General features: G+C 37.5%; 1 protein-coding gene across 2 annotated transcripts in view; it reads right to left on the reverse strand.

Moving 5' to 3' along the window:
• gucy1a2 (guanylate cyclase 1, soluble, alpha 2) overlaps positions 1-17,844 on the reverse strand; it is a 46,074-nt gene that overhangs the window by 16,049 nt on the left and 12,181 nt on the right. For both annotated transcript variants that reach the window (XM_008425516.2, XM_008425515.2), the window contains exons 2-5: positions 17,263-17,324; positions 16,073-16,197; positions 13,392-14,302; positions 697-909 (exon numbers count right to left, since the gene is read on the reverse strand). In XM_008425516.2, coding sequence (XP_008423738.1) covers positions 697-909; positions 13,392-14,302; positions 16,073-16,197; positions 17,263-17,324 — 1,311 coding nt within the window. The remainder of the gene's footprint in view (positions 1-696; positions 910-13,391; positions 14,303-16,072; positions 16,198-17,262; positions 17,325-17,844) is intronic.

Below are 17,844 nucleotides of genomic sequence, written 5' to 3' on the forward strand. Positions count from 1 at the left end.
CTGCTGCAGTACGCTCATACGTTTGTGGGGGGGTTATTTTTAGCTGAGATAATCTGCTTGTTTCTAACTTTTTCTGAAGATCTAATGCTATAGTACTGTTCAAGCATGCAAAATACGATAGTTATTTATAGCTACAGCCTGGGGAAGGGAGGCGGGGTTGTTGCAGAGGCTGAGACTGATGCAGTGAGCATTCACTGAGTTGTTACAAGAAGCTTTGAAGCCACATTTTTTACAGTTAACATGGCCGATGAATATCAGTTTAGTTTATGAAGTGAATTTACTCTGTAAGCATTAGTGAAGAATGAAGCATCACACTGTCATCCCAGTTACAAGTTGCAATCTGCTGCTTATTTCTTAGAATTAAAGTCAAGAGACCAGATCTCGTCTTTAAGAGGTGATTAATGTGCAAACTCCAAAAAGCTGCTGTGTGATTTGAATAATTTTAACTCCTAATGCTGAGAATTCAATGAATATTGGATGACAAATGGTCCTGCTTAACAGAACCAGTGTTACACAGAAGGATCCAATCATCCTAAATCACTCTTTGCTTAGAAGCCAATAATTTTATTATAAGTAATAACATTTATAAGTTATGATAATACACCAGATCTTGAGAATACAGCAGTCTGTATTATTAAAAAATATTTATATCACGAGAAGCTTACTGCTAACATTTCTTTCTATGCTTCTGTTTACCTTTAGTTTGTCCATTCTCTTCTTCAGGCCATCCTGGGCCTTGGCTTGCTCCCCCACCAGAATAACGTCTCGTGTGGCATCATGGATGGGGATGTCTGACAGATGGAGACCTCTGCCCATCAGCTCCTCTAGCTTATCAACACGCGGCGAGCCCAGAAACATCAAGGAGCAGGACTCGGGGACATGGATCATCTGACCTTTCAACTCCATAACCTGGCAGAAAAACAAAACGAGGAGTAAAATCAAGACATTCTCCAAGTTACATTCACATATTGGATCGTGGTTTGTGTTTCATGTTGATCTCTCATTATAAAATAAACAACAAGGTCGTGAATAGCTGTGCTTTGACTGCTTGCCTCCTACTGTAGTGTGAAGACAGAAAATTGTGATCTTTTTTTAAATCAGACAATAAATTCATATCATGACTTATTACATGTAATACAGCTGGTTTCAATTTAACATCTAAAATTGAAACCAATTTTGAAAGCATCTCAACTGTGTTAAGAACTCAAATATTTATAAAATAAGCAAAATGACTTAAATATGATTTTTTTTTTTTGACAAAGCACAAGCGTGAGCCTTATTTTGTAAAGAATATTCTATGCTAAAAATATTCTCAACACAGAATAATCTTGGAGGCTGTCTTCCCAAAGTTAGTTTTCTGACATTAGCTACTTTTATAACAAGATAAGGAGATGCCAATAGAACCTTGCACTCAAACATGCTAAAGCACTTCAGCAAATTCACCATACTTCTTGCTCCGTTTCATGTTGGATTGTGATATCTTAATATTTGTTTGCAATCGGAGAAGCAGGACTCAAGGTTGAAATAATGACTTATCAGTAAATCTCACAGCAGATAAACATGGTGATCACAAGCAGCAAAGTGTTAATATTTGAGCATACGCATCATACATGAGAGCATAATCATTGTTTTCAGATGTTCCCTCTGAGGGGATTGTTGATCTGGCTGTTTGCATGTTCCATAAGAAATAAATACTGAAACAAGCATGTCTTATTTTCAAAAGACTTGTCTGTTTTGCGAGCTGCTCTCAGAACTACAAATGAAACGATAAAAGAAAGATTTTTAAATAGATAGTGATGTCATTCTAATGCTTTCTTTTTGGGGGGATCCAATATAATTTTAGAAGTGATAACACGTCAGTGGACGTCAAAGAAAAATCGACTTAGAATACCAGATCCTGGACTCTGCATGTTGCTGTATACCCATCGGCATTGACTTGCTTCCAAGTAAAGGCGAACAATCTGCAGTTTTATTTTTATTTTTTATACAATTCCAATTGTCAGATTTTGTGAAAAAAATTCAAATAAGACTGTGCCACTCATCAAATTGGTGTTTGAATTTAAAATTGGACTGCAAATGATCACACGAGCAAATGGACAGAAAATTATAATTATTTTGATAATTATTTTGCTATATTCAAGTATATTTTTAATTTAATTTTGATACATGTAATATGTTTTCTAATTTCAATATTAATCACTTTTCTTTCAATAATCAAGCTAGCAGCTATAAGCTAAACACCATGACTACAAATAATTTTTATAAGTCATATCAAATTGAAAATGCCAATAAATAATAACCAGTTGTCTAATTGTTGGCATCTTTGTTAAAAAAAAAAAACATCACCCACTTGTTCCGGAGGATTTATTTTAATTAGCCATGTTGCTTGAATGGTCTATTAAAGCATCTGTATTTGATTTAAGTCTTGACTTTAACTAGGCCACTGCAAAATTTGGTCAATCATAATTCTGGGTAATTACTTTTTCATATGGAACCAAATTGGTTTGGAGCTTTTTTTTTCTTGTAATAAATAAAATCATAATTTCAAAACTGCATTTTCTATTTATGCAGAGTCTGATCTCAATGTTTGTTTGACGATATGAAGCATAAGTGTATCAAAAAAAAAGTAAAAACAGACAAAATTTGTACGGAAGAAACCAGTTTTCAAAGCACTGTAAGCATAAAAAAAAAGATCACGTCAGGTCAAGCTGAAAATCCGTTGATTCCGGTCACCACCCTGGAAATAGTGCTACTCGCTACAGAGTGTGTTTCTTACAGAGGGGTTTTCCCTTCGTGCTCAGTCAGCAAATATTTTCCCCTGAGAAAAATGTCATATAGAAGCATCCCCCCTAGCAGTTTTGTAGGTTAGAGAAAACATTACAGGAGCGAGGAGCTCAAAAACAACTTTTGTTTGAGTGGAAGAGCCTAATTTTAATGTACTAACAAGTCCAAGTACATAACACTTTCTTTTCTTTTACTTTCTCTCTTTGTCATCTCAGTTCCTCTGTTTAAAGTCCTTTATGAGTCTCTGTGTCTGTGCTCTTTTCTCCGTCTCCTCCATCCACTCTCTCCGGCTTCCTCCATAGTGTCAGATAGATTATTCCGCAAGTGAGCACGCTGCAGCCCTGTTTTATTTATAGCACAAGTCTCTCCTATGTCTGCATAAAACATACAGTCTACAGCTTAATGTGCACAGTACTTCTCTACAAACATCCAAACATTACTACATGTTGTCTCTTACCGTGTTTCTTTTTATAGAATCGTAATATAAGCATAATTAGATGTGCAGCCTCTAACCCACCGGGTCTGAGCTGACCTAACCCAATAACCCAACATGCACTAATACCTTTACAGAAACGAGAATTGAGAGATCATTTTACCAGCTTTGGCGATTTGACTTTATTTTACATGCACTACTGGAGTTTTAGGAAATATTCCCATGAGCAATACAGGATCCAAAACGTAAACACGCAAAAAAACACATATTGCCGATACGAACAAATGGCAGCGTGAGCAGCTGTTTCAGGAGGCTGCGTCTGGCCGAGTGGGAGGGCCACACGCCTGACATGCTGAAAGCCATCTCCATGGAGATGGTGAAATCAGGGGAGCTAAATACAAATTGAAAAACATGCCCTAATGCTGCTTGGTCAAATAAATTAGCTCTCTGTTTTAAAATGCTTTCCTCTGTTGGACTATGACATATAAGAACAAAAAAATACAAGATAAGGGGATTAACGCTGCTGTGGTTATTCATAGGAAAATTCAAGATTTAGATAACTGAAGTTATGTAAACAAAAATGTCTAGAAGAGCAAGCTAAATCACAGGAAACCTGCTTCATTTCTGTGTAAGGAAATTCAAATACCTTAGGCGTCAGTTCAGAGGTCATAGTGTGTTTAGAAATGAATTAGATTTAAAGTAAATTAATTACATTTGATCAGGGATCTCTGACTCCTATTGCAAGATGTGTTTTTAAAAGAGGCTTCAAAACAGAAAGCACAGATGTCAAATATTTAAAGGCAACATGTTTCAAAGTTTAGGAGCCACAACAGAGAGGCTTGATTTCCTCTCAGTTTCTGTCACATTCTGGGATAACTAAAAGCAGCTGGCTGGCTGATCTAATGTCCTGCAAAGGAAGATGCGGCTTTTATGTTAATTTCATGCTGACATGAAATTAACATGAAATTTTATTTCATGTTAATTTCTTAACATGAAATTAAGACAACAATTTCACGTTGTCTTAATTTCAAGACAACATGAAATTAATTCTGAAGAACGTACAGGAGGCCAATGAAGGGAGGACATGTTTGGTGGAGATGTGCTCATGTCAAACAAAAACATGACTGTCAAATGGTCTCTTCACATTGTCCTTAGGTGTGAGTGTATGCATCATCTCTTAGCTGCTAGACTGGCAATTGCAGGAGGTAACCTATCTCTCACCCAACCACCACTGGAAACAGGCACCACCCTGTTTAAAAGCAGAACATCATTACTCAACATTTTGAAGGTGGTTTTCCGTGGTTAAGCCTCATGTGGTGCGCTTCTAACTACTGAAGTGAGTTTGGTGTTCTTAGCTCGAGGGGAAAATTTTGTGTAATAAACAAGTTCAAATGGTTTTCTGTACTTAGAAGTTATTCTAACAGTGGACTGTGTGGTGTTTCAATTTGCACTTGCTGATCACCTGTCTAGGATGCGGGTATTTTTTATTAGTAGTTTTCTGATTCAAATATTCCCTTCTAAAACAGAAGTTGCTACAGGATTTTAAATATGCCTAGTGTTGTTCAGTTCCAGAAACTTAGTAAAAAAAATTTCTACAGTATCCAAAATACTCATTTAAATGTCCACGTGTTTATAAATGATAATTCAGAAATGTCATGTCAGTTTCCACACTGACGTGACATTTGCACACTAAACACTTGCAAGTTGCCATCCTCAATAAAACCTTTAATCCCAATTGTCTTTTCTTTTTTGATGTTAAAAACATATCTAGCAACATTTGTAAAACTAATCTTCAAGTCAAGAAAGGGTTTTTGTCGCACAATATAAACAATTATTAATATTAATAATTAATAATGAAAGAATGGCATCCTGCTTAACAGCAAGATCCTGCAGGAAAGTCGTAGCCTCCTCCATGAACTGCTGCTACAGGACTGTTGTGATTTGTCACTTTGTTTTTTTGCTTGCTTTTTACTGATGTGCTATTTTCTTTGTCTGACTCTCTTACAGAGCACAGGATCTATTTTCCCTCTTTTGAGCGCTGTTTTATTTATTTACAGTAGGCATAATTATGCCAGTGTCTCCCGACCTTCCTCTCAGTAACGGGTGTCTATTTCTCTCTGGTTCCCATTTCATAGCTTACTGTGTTGCAAACTTTGCACATTCACAGATGCACACACACACGCACACACATATATACGCGCATCCCTGGAGGCAGTTGTGTTGGCCTAGTTGTGCGTCTCTGTTTAACTCGACACTCTTTTCTACTTCTGCCTGCGTTTCTGTCATGACAGCATGGAGAAAGAGGAAGTAAGTCAACTGTGAGATGGGAGGGAAAAGACACAAAGCAGTTCAAAAAAACTACACAAGGAGGTGGAAAATATGGAAAATGGGGTTGATAAATATAAAAAGAAAGACGGAAGTAATAAAAGCAAAGTGACACATAACGTGTCGACATTTTTATCAGTAAATATAGTTCTGATAGGCTATTATTCGAAATTCAATAACAACCCAGGTGATGCATATATGCAAAGAAATAAAGCACAGCAAGTCTAAAAGTTACTTTACTAAAGTGGAATGACAAAAAGTAGGTGCAAGGTTAAGAAAATAAATAGCAAATAAATAGCAAAGAGGCACAGAAACCAAAAATATAACTGGAACCTGTCAGCATTTAGAAAGCTATCCTTCCTCCTATCATTACACAGTAGTAGCAGCTGGTAGTTCTAACCAATTGTCTAAAAAGAGCTTTCTTATTACCATGGCCTATGAGGAATGTCATGATGGGTAAAGCAGATCTACCTACATATATATACAGCCTTATTGTCGCAAAACATACTGACAACAAATTAGTATGTCTAAAATACAGAAATATTTCTAAAACTGTACATGTTCCAGTGAGTTTCCTAGGGTCTTAATCAGGAAATTAAAAGTACAGGATTTGAACTTAATTTTGAGCAATGACCTCTTTTTACTCAGCAAGACTCCACTGCTGAAGAAAAGATTTGCTGAAACCAACTTAACCTTTGATGCAGAACATTTGAGTCTTTGAAATACTGTGCGTATAGTCTGCTCAGATGATACAAAATAAGAGGAATGTCATTTTAAATCAACCCAAAATACCACACCAATGTTTAGGTGTAGAGGTGGAAACATCACAATGTGTGGGGGGCAGTTTTTCAGCACTCAGACCTGGCAGGCTTATTTTTCCGTATAAATCATGGAAGAATAAAGGGAGAAATGTACCAAGAAGATTAATATGGTGAAAGCGTATAAGTGCAAAAAAAGAGAGAACCACTGTACTTTCAAAATTTCTGTAAAAACTGATATAAAATCCCACCTGAACGATGCATGTGGCTACTGTCTATTTAATAACATCTAGCTACAATCTATTAACAGTTCTCTGCTCCATTCCACTTTACTACAAATTAGATATAGAAAAATTTACTTGGATATATTTTTATGTGTAGACTACTTGGATTCTCACCAACATCTGGTGTGGATTCAATGTCAATGGGCTAATTAGAAAAACAGTTACCGAAAAAAGTGTGTTCAACAACTTTTTCTTGAAAAAAAAATGGTTGTTGGGTTTTATTTACATGAAAACATACAAATATGCAATAAGATGAAAGGTCAGGATGTAGCCTTCAAGTCATGTTATCTTTGAAACAGATTGCAACAAATTAGTTGTGTCTCATCTCAAGGACTCTGCTGAGTCATCAAAATATTTTTTTCCCAGGTTGTTCTGCACCAGTATATCTAAAATTTTCGGTAGTTAAAGCAACTAATTCAGCTCTACTGACACAAGACAAAACTGCGATCAGTAAAGTGCAGCCAGAGGGGCTGATGCTCAGATAACACCTCTCAATCTTGATGGGTTCACATTCACATTCTGCATGCATAAATGTTTAAAACGCTCCAATTCGGATTGCTTTTTCGCTTGGCAATGCGGTAAGACAAAAGAAAATGGGAGAGCATGAAAAAAAAACCTGAGAAGGCGAGAGATGGAAGTAGTCAGAGAAGGAGAATGAGATGCAAGGACACAGGGAGAACAGACAGGCATGAGGAGAACGAAACACACTGTACTTGATAAACAGAAATAAGGGACAGCAGGGGAGGGGAGGAGAGAAGGAGAGCTGGAGGTGGAACATAGACCTAATGCATTCCTTTTTCTAAGAAGATTCTGGGAGATGTCAACAGACTCATTCGCATGAACAGGCACTGAGCAGCAAACAGTCAATGAGTCAGCCTTTTACACACACAAACACACACACACACGCATACACGCAAAGCTGTTTTGGTCTTATCTTGTCAGACTTCAGTGTGCAATTCTCTTACATCCCACTCTCTGCTTTAAATCCTGCTGTACACCGAAAACACACAAGCTCATGTACACTTTGTTTATGCAGAAAAAAAAAAACACACATGAAAGAGATCCCATCCGGACAGTGGTTATCATGACATCAGCAAAAGTATTCTTAGCATTAGCATTATTTGCCCTACCTGCCTTTGATATACTAACACAAAAATACATATAAAAAAATGTTAAAAACTACTTTTCACTTTGTCTTTGTCAAATTGCAAAGTGTTGATTTAAATCTGAAAGAGTTCCCCCCAAATAATCCTGTTTCTACATGAAAAATAATTTTGACTGCAATTTTATTCAATTAATATGCAAAGAGATATATTTATAATTGGCATTATATTTTGTTTTAATGTTGGTTTAATGGAAACTGATCATCATCATCACCTGTTTTAAAGAAAAAAAACATGCATCACATCCTCATACTCCTTTTGTAGCTTTGGATTATTCTATTATTATGTGTTTGTTCATTTTCTGACATTTCATATGCTTTAAGAGAGAAATGATTTTCAAAGCCTGCTGCTCTGAACAAACAGCAGCAATTTATCTACCTCAGATCAAAGATGGACACTGCTGACATCAACATTTTCTTTGTCCGAGACATGCAGGTGCAGAGATGACGCAAACAAGCAAACCTCTTTCAAGGTTACAATTGCATTTGTTAGATAAAGGCAGTTACAGTGCAGACTCAGTAATTTTTCTCTATTTTCTACTTCTCAGTCTATTATATAGAGTTTTGAAATATCTTTGCCCATGTCCTTCTGTTTGCTTCTGTTCACAACTTTTACCACCAGGCAAAGATAATTGCAAGTTGTCTAGATCCTGAAACAACAAAGGAGCATCAAACCTTTACGTTAAAACCACCATGTTTGGCGTCGATATGATGTTCACTTTCTGAAATGCTGTGTTAGCTTTATATAAGACTGACAGAGGGTAATGCTTTGTTTTTCATCTATTGGAGAATTTGTTTAGAACTGGGTTATACATAGACATTGCTTTTTGGGATTGTTTTTAGCTCACTTCATGTTGCCAGACAGGTTTTATTCAACTGATTCTTGAATTATATTTCTAAGTCAAGTCTTTGGGGGGCAAGTCCAACTCTTGTCCTATTTTTTGCACCAAGTCAGACTCTAGTTGAAAGTCTTTCTCATCAAATCTAGCGCACCTTGCAGTATGTAATAATGCCACAATATGTGATAATGTAATAAAATCTGGCTTCAAAATGTAATAAAACATAACTAAAACAGCATTATGTAATAATCAACACAAAATGTAATCATTGAACACATTTGCAATGCTGTCTGACACATATGTAATTACATCATTACATTTTGCACTGATTACTACAAAATGTGGAGTTAGCTTTTATTTTATGAATGATAATGTAATAATGTGGTGCATTGTGTAATAAACAGTCCCAAACTGTTTGTGTTCATCCTAATTATAATGTGTCTACTAACAACCATGTTGTAGAGCCTATGCACATTTAAATTGATAGTTTGGTCAATAAGTACCAACTTTATAATCATTTAGTTGCCTTTTCAGACTCAAAACTAGAACCCCTGGTATTAACCTACAAGTCATTCAAGGCAAAATGATTCAAAATGCATTCAAGGATTTTATTGCATTTTACTTCTATTGTTACATAATGCAGTTTTAATGATATCTTACTACATTTTACAACCCATTTTTATTACAGTATTATTTATCGTGGTGTTATTACATAATGCAGCATTACACACTGCATTATGTAGTCCCTACCTACATCACTGCAGGTTGGGTTTCCAAACCTGTACCGTTTGTCCTTTAGTCTAAATCAACACCTAAAGATTTAATCTTTGAATGATAACTAAAACGTACGAAATCTATTGCGGATCAAATATTTTATGTAGTTCATGAACAGGGCTAATGTTATGGAAAAGAGCAGAGTTAGTACTCCGTAGCTAAAAATCAGTGCAGACTCCAACTGGCATTAAACACCACGCACACATTATTCACTTGTAGTTGAGCTGACTCATCTTAGACAGACAATTGACCCTCTGACACTAAAGAGCCTGGGAACGCCGAGATATTTGCAGGAAAATCCTCACCATGTAGGTGTTCCATGATTCACTGATTCTGTCTTGGTGAAATTCCCAAAAAACATTAAATGTTGACTGGAAGTGAAAGAGAAATGTTAAAATACTAAAAGCTACATCTTGTTTTTTTTATGCCTGACAAACTATTGAGATGTGATGTGGAAAAAAAAATAACACGACATACGATATCATGCAGAGCTTGGAGGAGAGCTTTTGACTGTGCAACCTCTGTACCCTCCCTTGTGTGGTGGCCACCCTGTTCACACAGAGAGCAAAGAGACAGCCAGAGATGCAATTTGCCCTTTTCTGAGGGGCTCTAAATGTCTCCTGCACAGCAAATATCTTCAGGTGAAGAGAGGATAGAAGTCAAACTGAAAAGCCACCGCAGGTCACTCAAACACACACCTCCAGTGCTGCGCAAGAGGAGTGTGGTCTCCTTCCCCTGGCCTGTGGCTTTCTCTCTCTGCCCTTTCTCTTAAAAATGTCAACCTATTCTATCCTGGCTCTCTATCTCTTTTTTTTCTTCTGCTTCCCATTCCAGGTGACACAGGACTCGCAGTGAAAGGAATACGGAAAGCTATGCCTGCCCTCCTGCTCCACAAACACACGGCGGTATAAGCGCAGTCCAGTTTCAAAAAGAGAGGCCAGACTGTGTGAAATATAAAGGCAAAGAGAACGTACAGGTTGCAATATTCACTTAAGATGATTATATACACTTTAGCCATAATAAAGTTTTAATGTATTTCAATGTGATTTTATGTGGCCACATAAAATCACATAAACTGTGAAATGGAAAGAAAATGCTACATGTTTTTAAAATATTTTTGCAAAGTAAAAATTTGAAAAGTGTGACTTGAAGTTGTATTGAGTTTGCTTTACTTTAAAACACTAAATAAAATCTCATGTAACTATTTGCCTTAAGAAGTCACTTTTTTTATTTTGTGGTATCTAGAAATAGGAAGAAAACCAACTGCAATTTTTTGTTCACAATTTGCTGCAAGGCATGAAGGGAGTTCAACAAACATGCAAAAGAAGATGCTCTAACCCAGGGGTCACCAACTCCAGTCTTCAAGGGCTACCATCCTGCAACTTTTAGATTCACCTCTGCTCCAAAATGTCTGAATTTCCTCACCAGCATTCATTCCTCTCTGCAATAAGCCGGAAATGAGCAGTTTATTTGATCCAGGTGTGTTTGAGTAGAGACACATCTAAAAGTTGCAGGACGGTAGCCCTCGAGGACTGGAGTTGGTGACCCCTGCTCTAACCATACAGCAAAGATTGGTTGGAAAACACTGCAGATCGATGGGAAATCACCACCCCACAGTCAAATATGGTAGTGGTAGCATCATGCTGTAGGGATTTATTCTTTAACAGGGATAGAGGGGTTGGCAAAAGTAGTGAAAAGTGTTGCTACAAAGTTTTGACCAATGGGGAATGAATCCAAATCATGCATCACTGTGTGTTGGTCTGTACAAAAATCTTCATAAAAAGGAAATAGGTGTGTTGTTGTAACATTATAAAATGTGTTGTGGCCATTTATGTAAATTTTGCAAATTGTAATTTCTACTAATTTAGTTTTCTATTTTGGGAAGTTAAAATTTATTTAAGTTATTGTAGATCCAAAATCTGTAATTAATTTGTATATTTTAATTGATTACATTATGTTGGTAATTGGTTAGACCCTCCCAATTGGTTAGACCCTCCCATTCATTTGAGTAATTAAAAACACACCGGGTGCTTGGTGGAGGCATTGTTTGGCAAATGTTTGGCGTGTGGACGGGAGGTTTTTTGTAAATGATTTTTTGACCACTTTTCATTTTTTCGTATTTGAAATGTCACATTAAGTTTACTTGCGTTTTTGGCTAAGCTGTAGGACATTTTTGGTAATTATTTTGTCACAAATTTGTAAAATTTTTTTACAAGAACTAAAGAATATATTTTTTCTAACAAATTAAGTTGGAAGTGCATTCAAATCAAACCGCCTGTTAACACCCGCAGTCTTTGTTGGAATGCTGTTCATTTGGAAACTAGAAGGCAGCGACAAAATGCGATAAGGAGTGAAGGGTGTGAATACTTTTGTAAGTGTTTGTACAAACAAAAAGATTTTTAACATTAAGCAAATTTGACTTTTATATGCGTCAACTGGGAGTCAAAACAGATTTTTAAAAATGAAACCTGAGGCATACAAATATATTAATCACAGAAAGACTATCAGTACATGGCAGTATTCACACATAGCAAATTGTGCGAGTTGATGATAAAAATATTGTACATTGAGAAGCTTACCATATAACTTAGAAAGAAAAAAAAAACCTAGAGCTAGACCGATCCGTCTCCTCTCTGTCAGTACTGTTCTGTGTTGAGGTGTTTGGTTGTGTCAGACATCCTGCGGAGACCAACCAATCGATAAAGAGCAGGATATAGCACAAAGCTCCAATTGATTTGTTTTTCAGGCAAATTGGAAGCAATTCAATCGTCACTCCTCTTGTGAAAAAAGATCTGCAGGTTTCGAGAGTGTCGTGATGACATTTCATTCAGGCGCTACCTCCCCCAAAAGTGGCGTTAGACTTTTCTTAATTTCTGTAAGCTCAGTGCTTACATTTTGTTTACTTCAAATAATACTGATATTCATTCTTCGGATGCTGAAATCTGGCTAGACATAGGACAAAGTGTACTCGGTGAAGAAATTTGTAACAAAGTGTGGCCTTCTCGCACATATTTAGTTGAGGATAATGTTTCACCTGAGAGATAAAACAGCGCAGAGATGGCATATTTTTTGGCTTTGAGGTGCAGAAAGTTTGCGACAACGTCTTATCCACCACTTTTGTCATCAAAAGTGAACTGGGCTTTCATTTAGCAGAAATCATAAATCTTAGGTCCCAGACAGCATAGCTGCTTTGAATACTTGAATACCAGAAATGGTCTGTACTTTTGGCACTGCTACTTCTCACACATTTCCTTTACAAAGAAGGTGTTTCAGGTGAAGATTTGCTCTTAGAGCATGAAATATGAGAGAGGGTGTGAAGAGAAACCTCTGCCAAGGGTGCAGAACATGGACCTGAAAGTGTGGTGTGTAGGCAGAGCTGTGTTTCCCTTGAAGCACAGGAAGAATGTCAGATAAAGGTCCTTGCTTGGCATAGACCAATCAATTGACTGGTGACCGGATCTGGTTTTTAACTTGACCAGTCACCAGCTGGTCTGACACTACACTAAAAAAGCAAACCAGGGAGTGAACATGCTGCACTGGCAAGAGAATATCTACATTATGTTGGTCTTTCTGAGTAAAGTAAAGATGACTCAGTGTTACCTATGTTATTATTAAACAAGACTGCATTTTCTACAATATGTTTGCTTTTCCTATAGGCGACCACTTAAATTGTTAAAAATCCCCTCTACATAGGTTACCATGGATTTAAGATCAGCGGTAGATGCACACAGAAAAAGTCTTACTGATATGGCAGAAACATTTGTAAATCTGAACTTAAGTAGACTTCATACAGGTAATACGGAAGACCTGCTGTCAGTCAAGAAGGCAGACTGCTCTGTGTAAAGCATAAGGTTTAGTCCAAAGGGGATTATGGTGTACGCCTCTTTTTCAGACTTTTGACTCTCCTTCTTAGCTCAAGTGAAAGAAACTCTTAAGGTTTACACAATTTAAACATTGCAAGAGCCCCAACTTTGCAGCATATGGATAATTCTTAACTATTGAAAACAGTGGTGATTATCATTATGACTTTACCTTCTCCTTGGTGCCAGCCTGCATGGGGTCGGGCTTGGTGCGGATAGTAAATGGGGATGCGAGTCTCAGCAGTATGCCCTGGAAAGAGGGATCCATCTTGGGTGAGACAATCTCAAAACAGTCCCTAAATGAAAGGATCCGGTGAGGCTCAATCCGAGCCTGTTTCCTAAGTCCTTCTCCAAGCTGCAGGAGTTCCATCCGATGCCCCAGGACCAGGTGAAACGGGAAGGCACGGCAAAACGTAGCCAGGGAGATGCGAAGATCACTGGGGTTAGTTGAAAGCTGGAGTGGAGGACGGCTGGTGCTCACAGATGCCGAAATTGGGATGGAAGAGAGAGGAGAAGGGCAAGTTTCTTGGAGTAAGAAGGATAGACAAACTGTGGGGGAGGAGGTTGGAAAAAGAGATGGAGGGGACGGAGATGAGGAGGGCGAGGCAGTGGGGGACGCAGTGGGAGTGGGCGTTGTAGAATCACAATCTGTATGTTCTGTGTCTTCGTTTGGCAACAGAGGAGTTAGAGGTGGCACCTCTTCCACTTCAACCTCTGAATGAAAGATTCGCCTGGCGACAGCTCTAATCAAACCTGGCATAACTAATCCCACGACGGGTGCAGGGTTAAAGCAGTGAAGAAACAACACTTTCCCTCTTCCGTCTCTGCTGCCACGGTTTCCAAGCTTCTCCAATTTCCCTCTACCTTTCTCCTCTTCACGGGGATCCTTGCACTGAAAGGAAGGGCTCTCGGAGGAGGCTCGGCGTCCCGTGGAGGTGCGAATGTGTTCTAAAATGGCGTCAAAACCATTGAAGAAATCCTGAAGGTTGCCGCCTACAGCCCGTAGTACTCGCTCATTCTCTTCAAAGCAAAGACCAAAGAACTCCTCGCCAAAATGCTCTCGCAGTTCGCAGAACGGAACTCCTGTGAGGAAAGGGATGCAAAACGTCAGCGTCAGCAAGGCGGCTCTGCAGAATTAACTCTGCACACAAATTAATGCCGTAGACGACCTTTAGTGCCCACATGCAGAGAATCAAGTGAAACCACAAAACAAAATCAAGGGTGAAGTGACGTATATATTATTATTTTTTTAAATAAGAAAACATGCTAAGTTACATGTTTGTTTTCTCTTATGCATCTGCCGTGAACCTTGGTGTTTCGGCTCTTCAATCGTTTGTTTACACAAAAATGAATGAAATTAAAATTATTTTAAGCAAATCGACCATAAAAAGTCACAAGCCTAATCAAACATCAAAGCTTTGCTAAAATAATGAATATTGATAGGATAGAAAGATCATGTGTCTTCTGACTAAATAATATCAGAAATAAACAGGATTAAAGTATTAAGGAAAAAATACACATGAATTTTAATATAAAATGAGATAATCATGCAGAATCATAGCACACTGACATGAAATATAGATATTTCAACATTAATGCAGTTTTAGAGAGGCTGAGGTGCTTCTAACGTAAGACGTTGCAGACCTCTAAAACGCTGCAAAGGAGACTAAAATAAATAGTATCAAAAGAAAAAATGACAGCTAAATCGCTGCAAAAGAGTCAGTTGTACTTTACCGACGCAGAGAAGGATCATGTTAGACGAGAATGTTTAACAAGAAACAGCATTTTAAATAATTGACTACTGAAGTCAAATATATTTCGGTAGCGATGGTGTAGTGGTTTACATGTGAAATTATGTCTATTGATCTATTTTTGGAAACAGCTTTAAAAGAAACACAAACAAATCGGCTGAAGGTGCTTTTGTCTTATTGCCAGCTGCTGCAAAAAGATCCTGAAAAACAAGATTTCGAGAAACAATGAGGACTATATTATGATACCCAACATTATGTCTCTGATTAACTTCAAACATAAGAAGCAGAAATCCACAATAAGAAGGACATTTTTAAAGTTGTTGTTGGAGACGTTTCGGCCTATTTGTTTCAGCAAAATACCAGTTTGTAAAGTGAATCTTGATAATTATTGGAAATTTAAGCAAGTTATTGATCCCAGACAAACAAGTCACCGATCCCAGACAAATTACCGTATTAAAGCACGTGGCTGATAAATTGCTTCCATTTCAAACCACTGGATTTTAAATCCACTGAGTTTATTTTTTTATCAATTAAAAAAGATTCAATTACGGTACCCAGCTGTCTGTTTTCATTCAGGGGTCAAAGGAAATTAGATGTCCCTAAAAAAGCCAAGCTTTACCCTAGGAATAAATTTTAGTTATTTTCATGATGGGCCTTAGAGACAGAACAACCTTCCCCAGAAAGTAAAAGATAGTCTGAGTCTGAGTACACGCACATGTGTGCATCTATGCACAAACAGTAACATAATAGTTACTCCACTTAGGTCAAAGTACCTAGTATTTCCTATTTTCATGAAACGTGCTACAGCAAGAAATGTGTAATAACAGCAAGGTTTCTGATAAGGGCTTTGGTGTGTAACCAAACAAATGGAAATAATAAATTTAAGTATATGGAGAGGGGACATTGTACATGTTGTGCTCACCCATCAATTTACAATACGGATGTTAAATTCGAAGCAACCAAGAGGCAGAACAAAAGTGTGAAAGTGACACACTAAACAGAAATGAGGCTAGATTATTTATATAAAACCTACTTTTTTATATCTTTTATTTCTAAATGTCAAGCTCAAAATAGTGTTTTTTGTCTCACATTACATGCCTACCCAATATTGTGGCCATGTACTGTAGAATCTGTAGGACATCTTCCTCTGAGCCAGAGTTTTCAAGAAATGGGCACTTCTCCTCTTTCTTTTCACGCTGCCTTTCACTACCTCCAACATCCTGGCACCTGTGAGTCACACAAAGCAAACAAGCAAATGTATAATCAAATTCTGGAATCAGTAAAGAAAAAAAGGGGAAAACTCAACATGGTGCTGAAACTGATAAAAAGTTACGTTTTTCTCATCTAAGATGAATACATTTGCAGGGACATCTGGGTAGAAAGGAGGAAAAAAACACCATGCAAAATGCACATGTGGTGTAAATGTGCTGGTATAGTTCCTCTGCTGATGGTTGTGAGCTGGGAGTAAGAGTATATTTGGATGCACTCATAATTTCAAATAATCCTGACTAGTAAAAGAGATAAAATATATAATGTTGCACAGTATTGTGAAAAAGTATTTACTCCCTTATGGATTTTTATCCGGTTTTGCTTTCCTGTCACACTTACATGTTTTGGATCATCAAGCAAAAGTTAACATTAGACAAAGACAACCTGGATAAATTCATAGAGTCAGGTAGGTTTGGGTTGATTTTCCCCTTAATTACTGAAACCTCTGTTTGACAACTGCTTCTTGTTTTTACTCACATTTATATTTGTCTGATGTTAACATTTGTCCGATGATCTCAATGACAAAAAAAGCCAGAGCAAAAGAAATTTGTAAAGGGGTAAACACTTTTTTCAAGGAGCTGTATTTGTTTTTTCACGTTAAGATGCTCCGAAGAACAGAAGTTACACCGACCAAGGCCAGAGTGTGAGATACGGAAGACCAGCTGCAGCATTTCTGCATCTTTATGCAGTACGTGTCATGTGAAGGTTGTGCCTGGCTGAAAACCCTCCTCTGAGTTTTGCTGTTTTGACAGGGCACAAACAAGAGGTGAAGGAGTGAGACCAGGTGTTTGTCTATTTCTTTGGAAGTGCGAGTGAGGGCAAAACAAGAAAGGGAAAAGTGGTGGCTACAAAGCAAACGAGAAGTGGTAGAGACGGTGAAAAAAGTGAGTGAGCAGGTGTGTGACGTGTGACAGACAAGTGCGAAAAGTACAAGGAACCGGATGTAAAGTGAACGACAGGGATACCTGAGACAGACAAGCTGTGGAGAGGAGAAAAAAGCCGCAAGCAGTTAAATGTTTATACCTGATTTCTTGTTGCCTGTAGAACTGCAGAGTTCGCTGAAGAGCCTCCTGAACAGTCTGTGTCTGCAAAGAAAGATGACATGATTAAACATGTTTTTATTTACGTTTGATGAGGAAAGCTTTAATGATTTTCTTTTATTTCTTTTCTATCATTTCTTTGATATCATTGTAAAACCAGTCCATCCATTTTGTGCATTTCACCCTTTTCAAAGACATTAAGGATGCAGCTGATTTTTAAGAAGTGGCATTTACAAAATTGCTGCTACACAGTCAGTGCATTAAAAGCACAAACTGTTTCTAACAGCAGAGTATACCCATTATTTTTGACTAAAAGAGGACTAGAAAGTGCATCATTATCTCCCTAACCCTAAAAGTAATCCTTTGTAAAAAATCTGGAATGCCAACTTATGTCTTTAAGAGCAGTACATGTTCTACTGAGATTTTGCAAGTTCTCAACATGCTGGCGAAAATCCTCCATGTTTAAGCAAAAGTGCAGTTGCCTTTTACTTCACCCTTCACCATTTCTGGAATTTCTCTAAACCAAACGCATACCAGCAAAGCTGCATGGACTTTGTATATTATT

Source organism: Poecilia reticulata, linkage group LG13, assembly GCF_000633615.1.
Source record: "Poecilia reticulata strain Guanapo linkage group LG13, Guppy_female_1.0+MT, whole genome shotgun sequence".
NCBI classification, from domain to species: domain Eukaryota; kingdom Metazoa; phylum Chordata; class Actinopteri; order Cyprinodontiformes; family Poeciliidae; genus Poecilia; species Poecilia reticulata.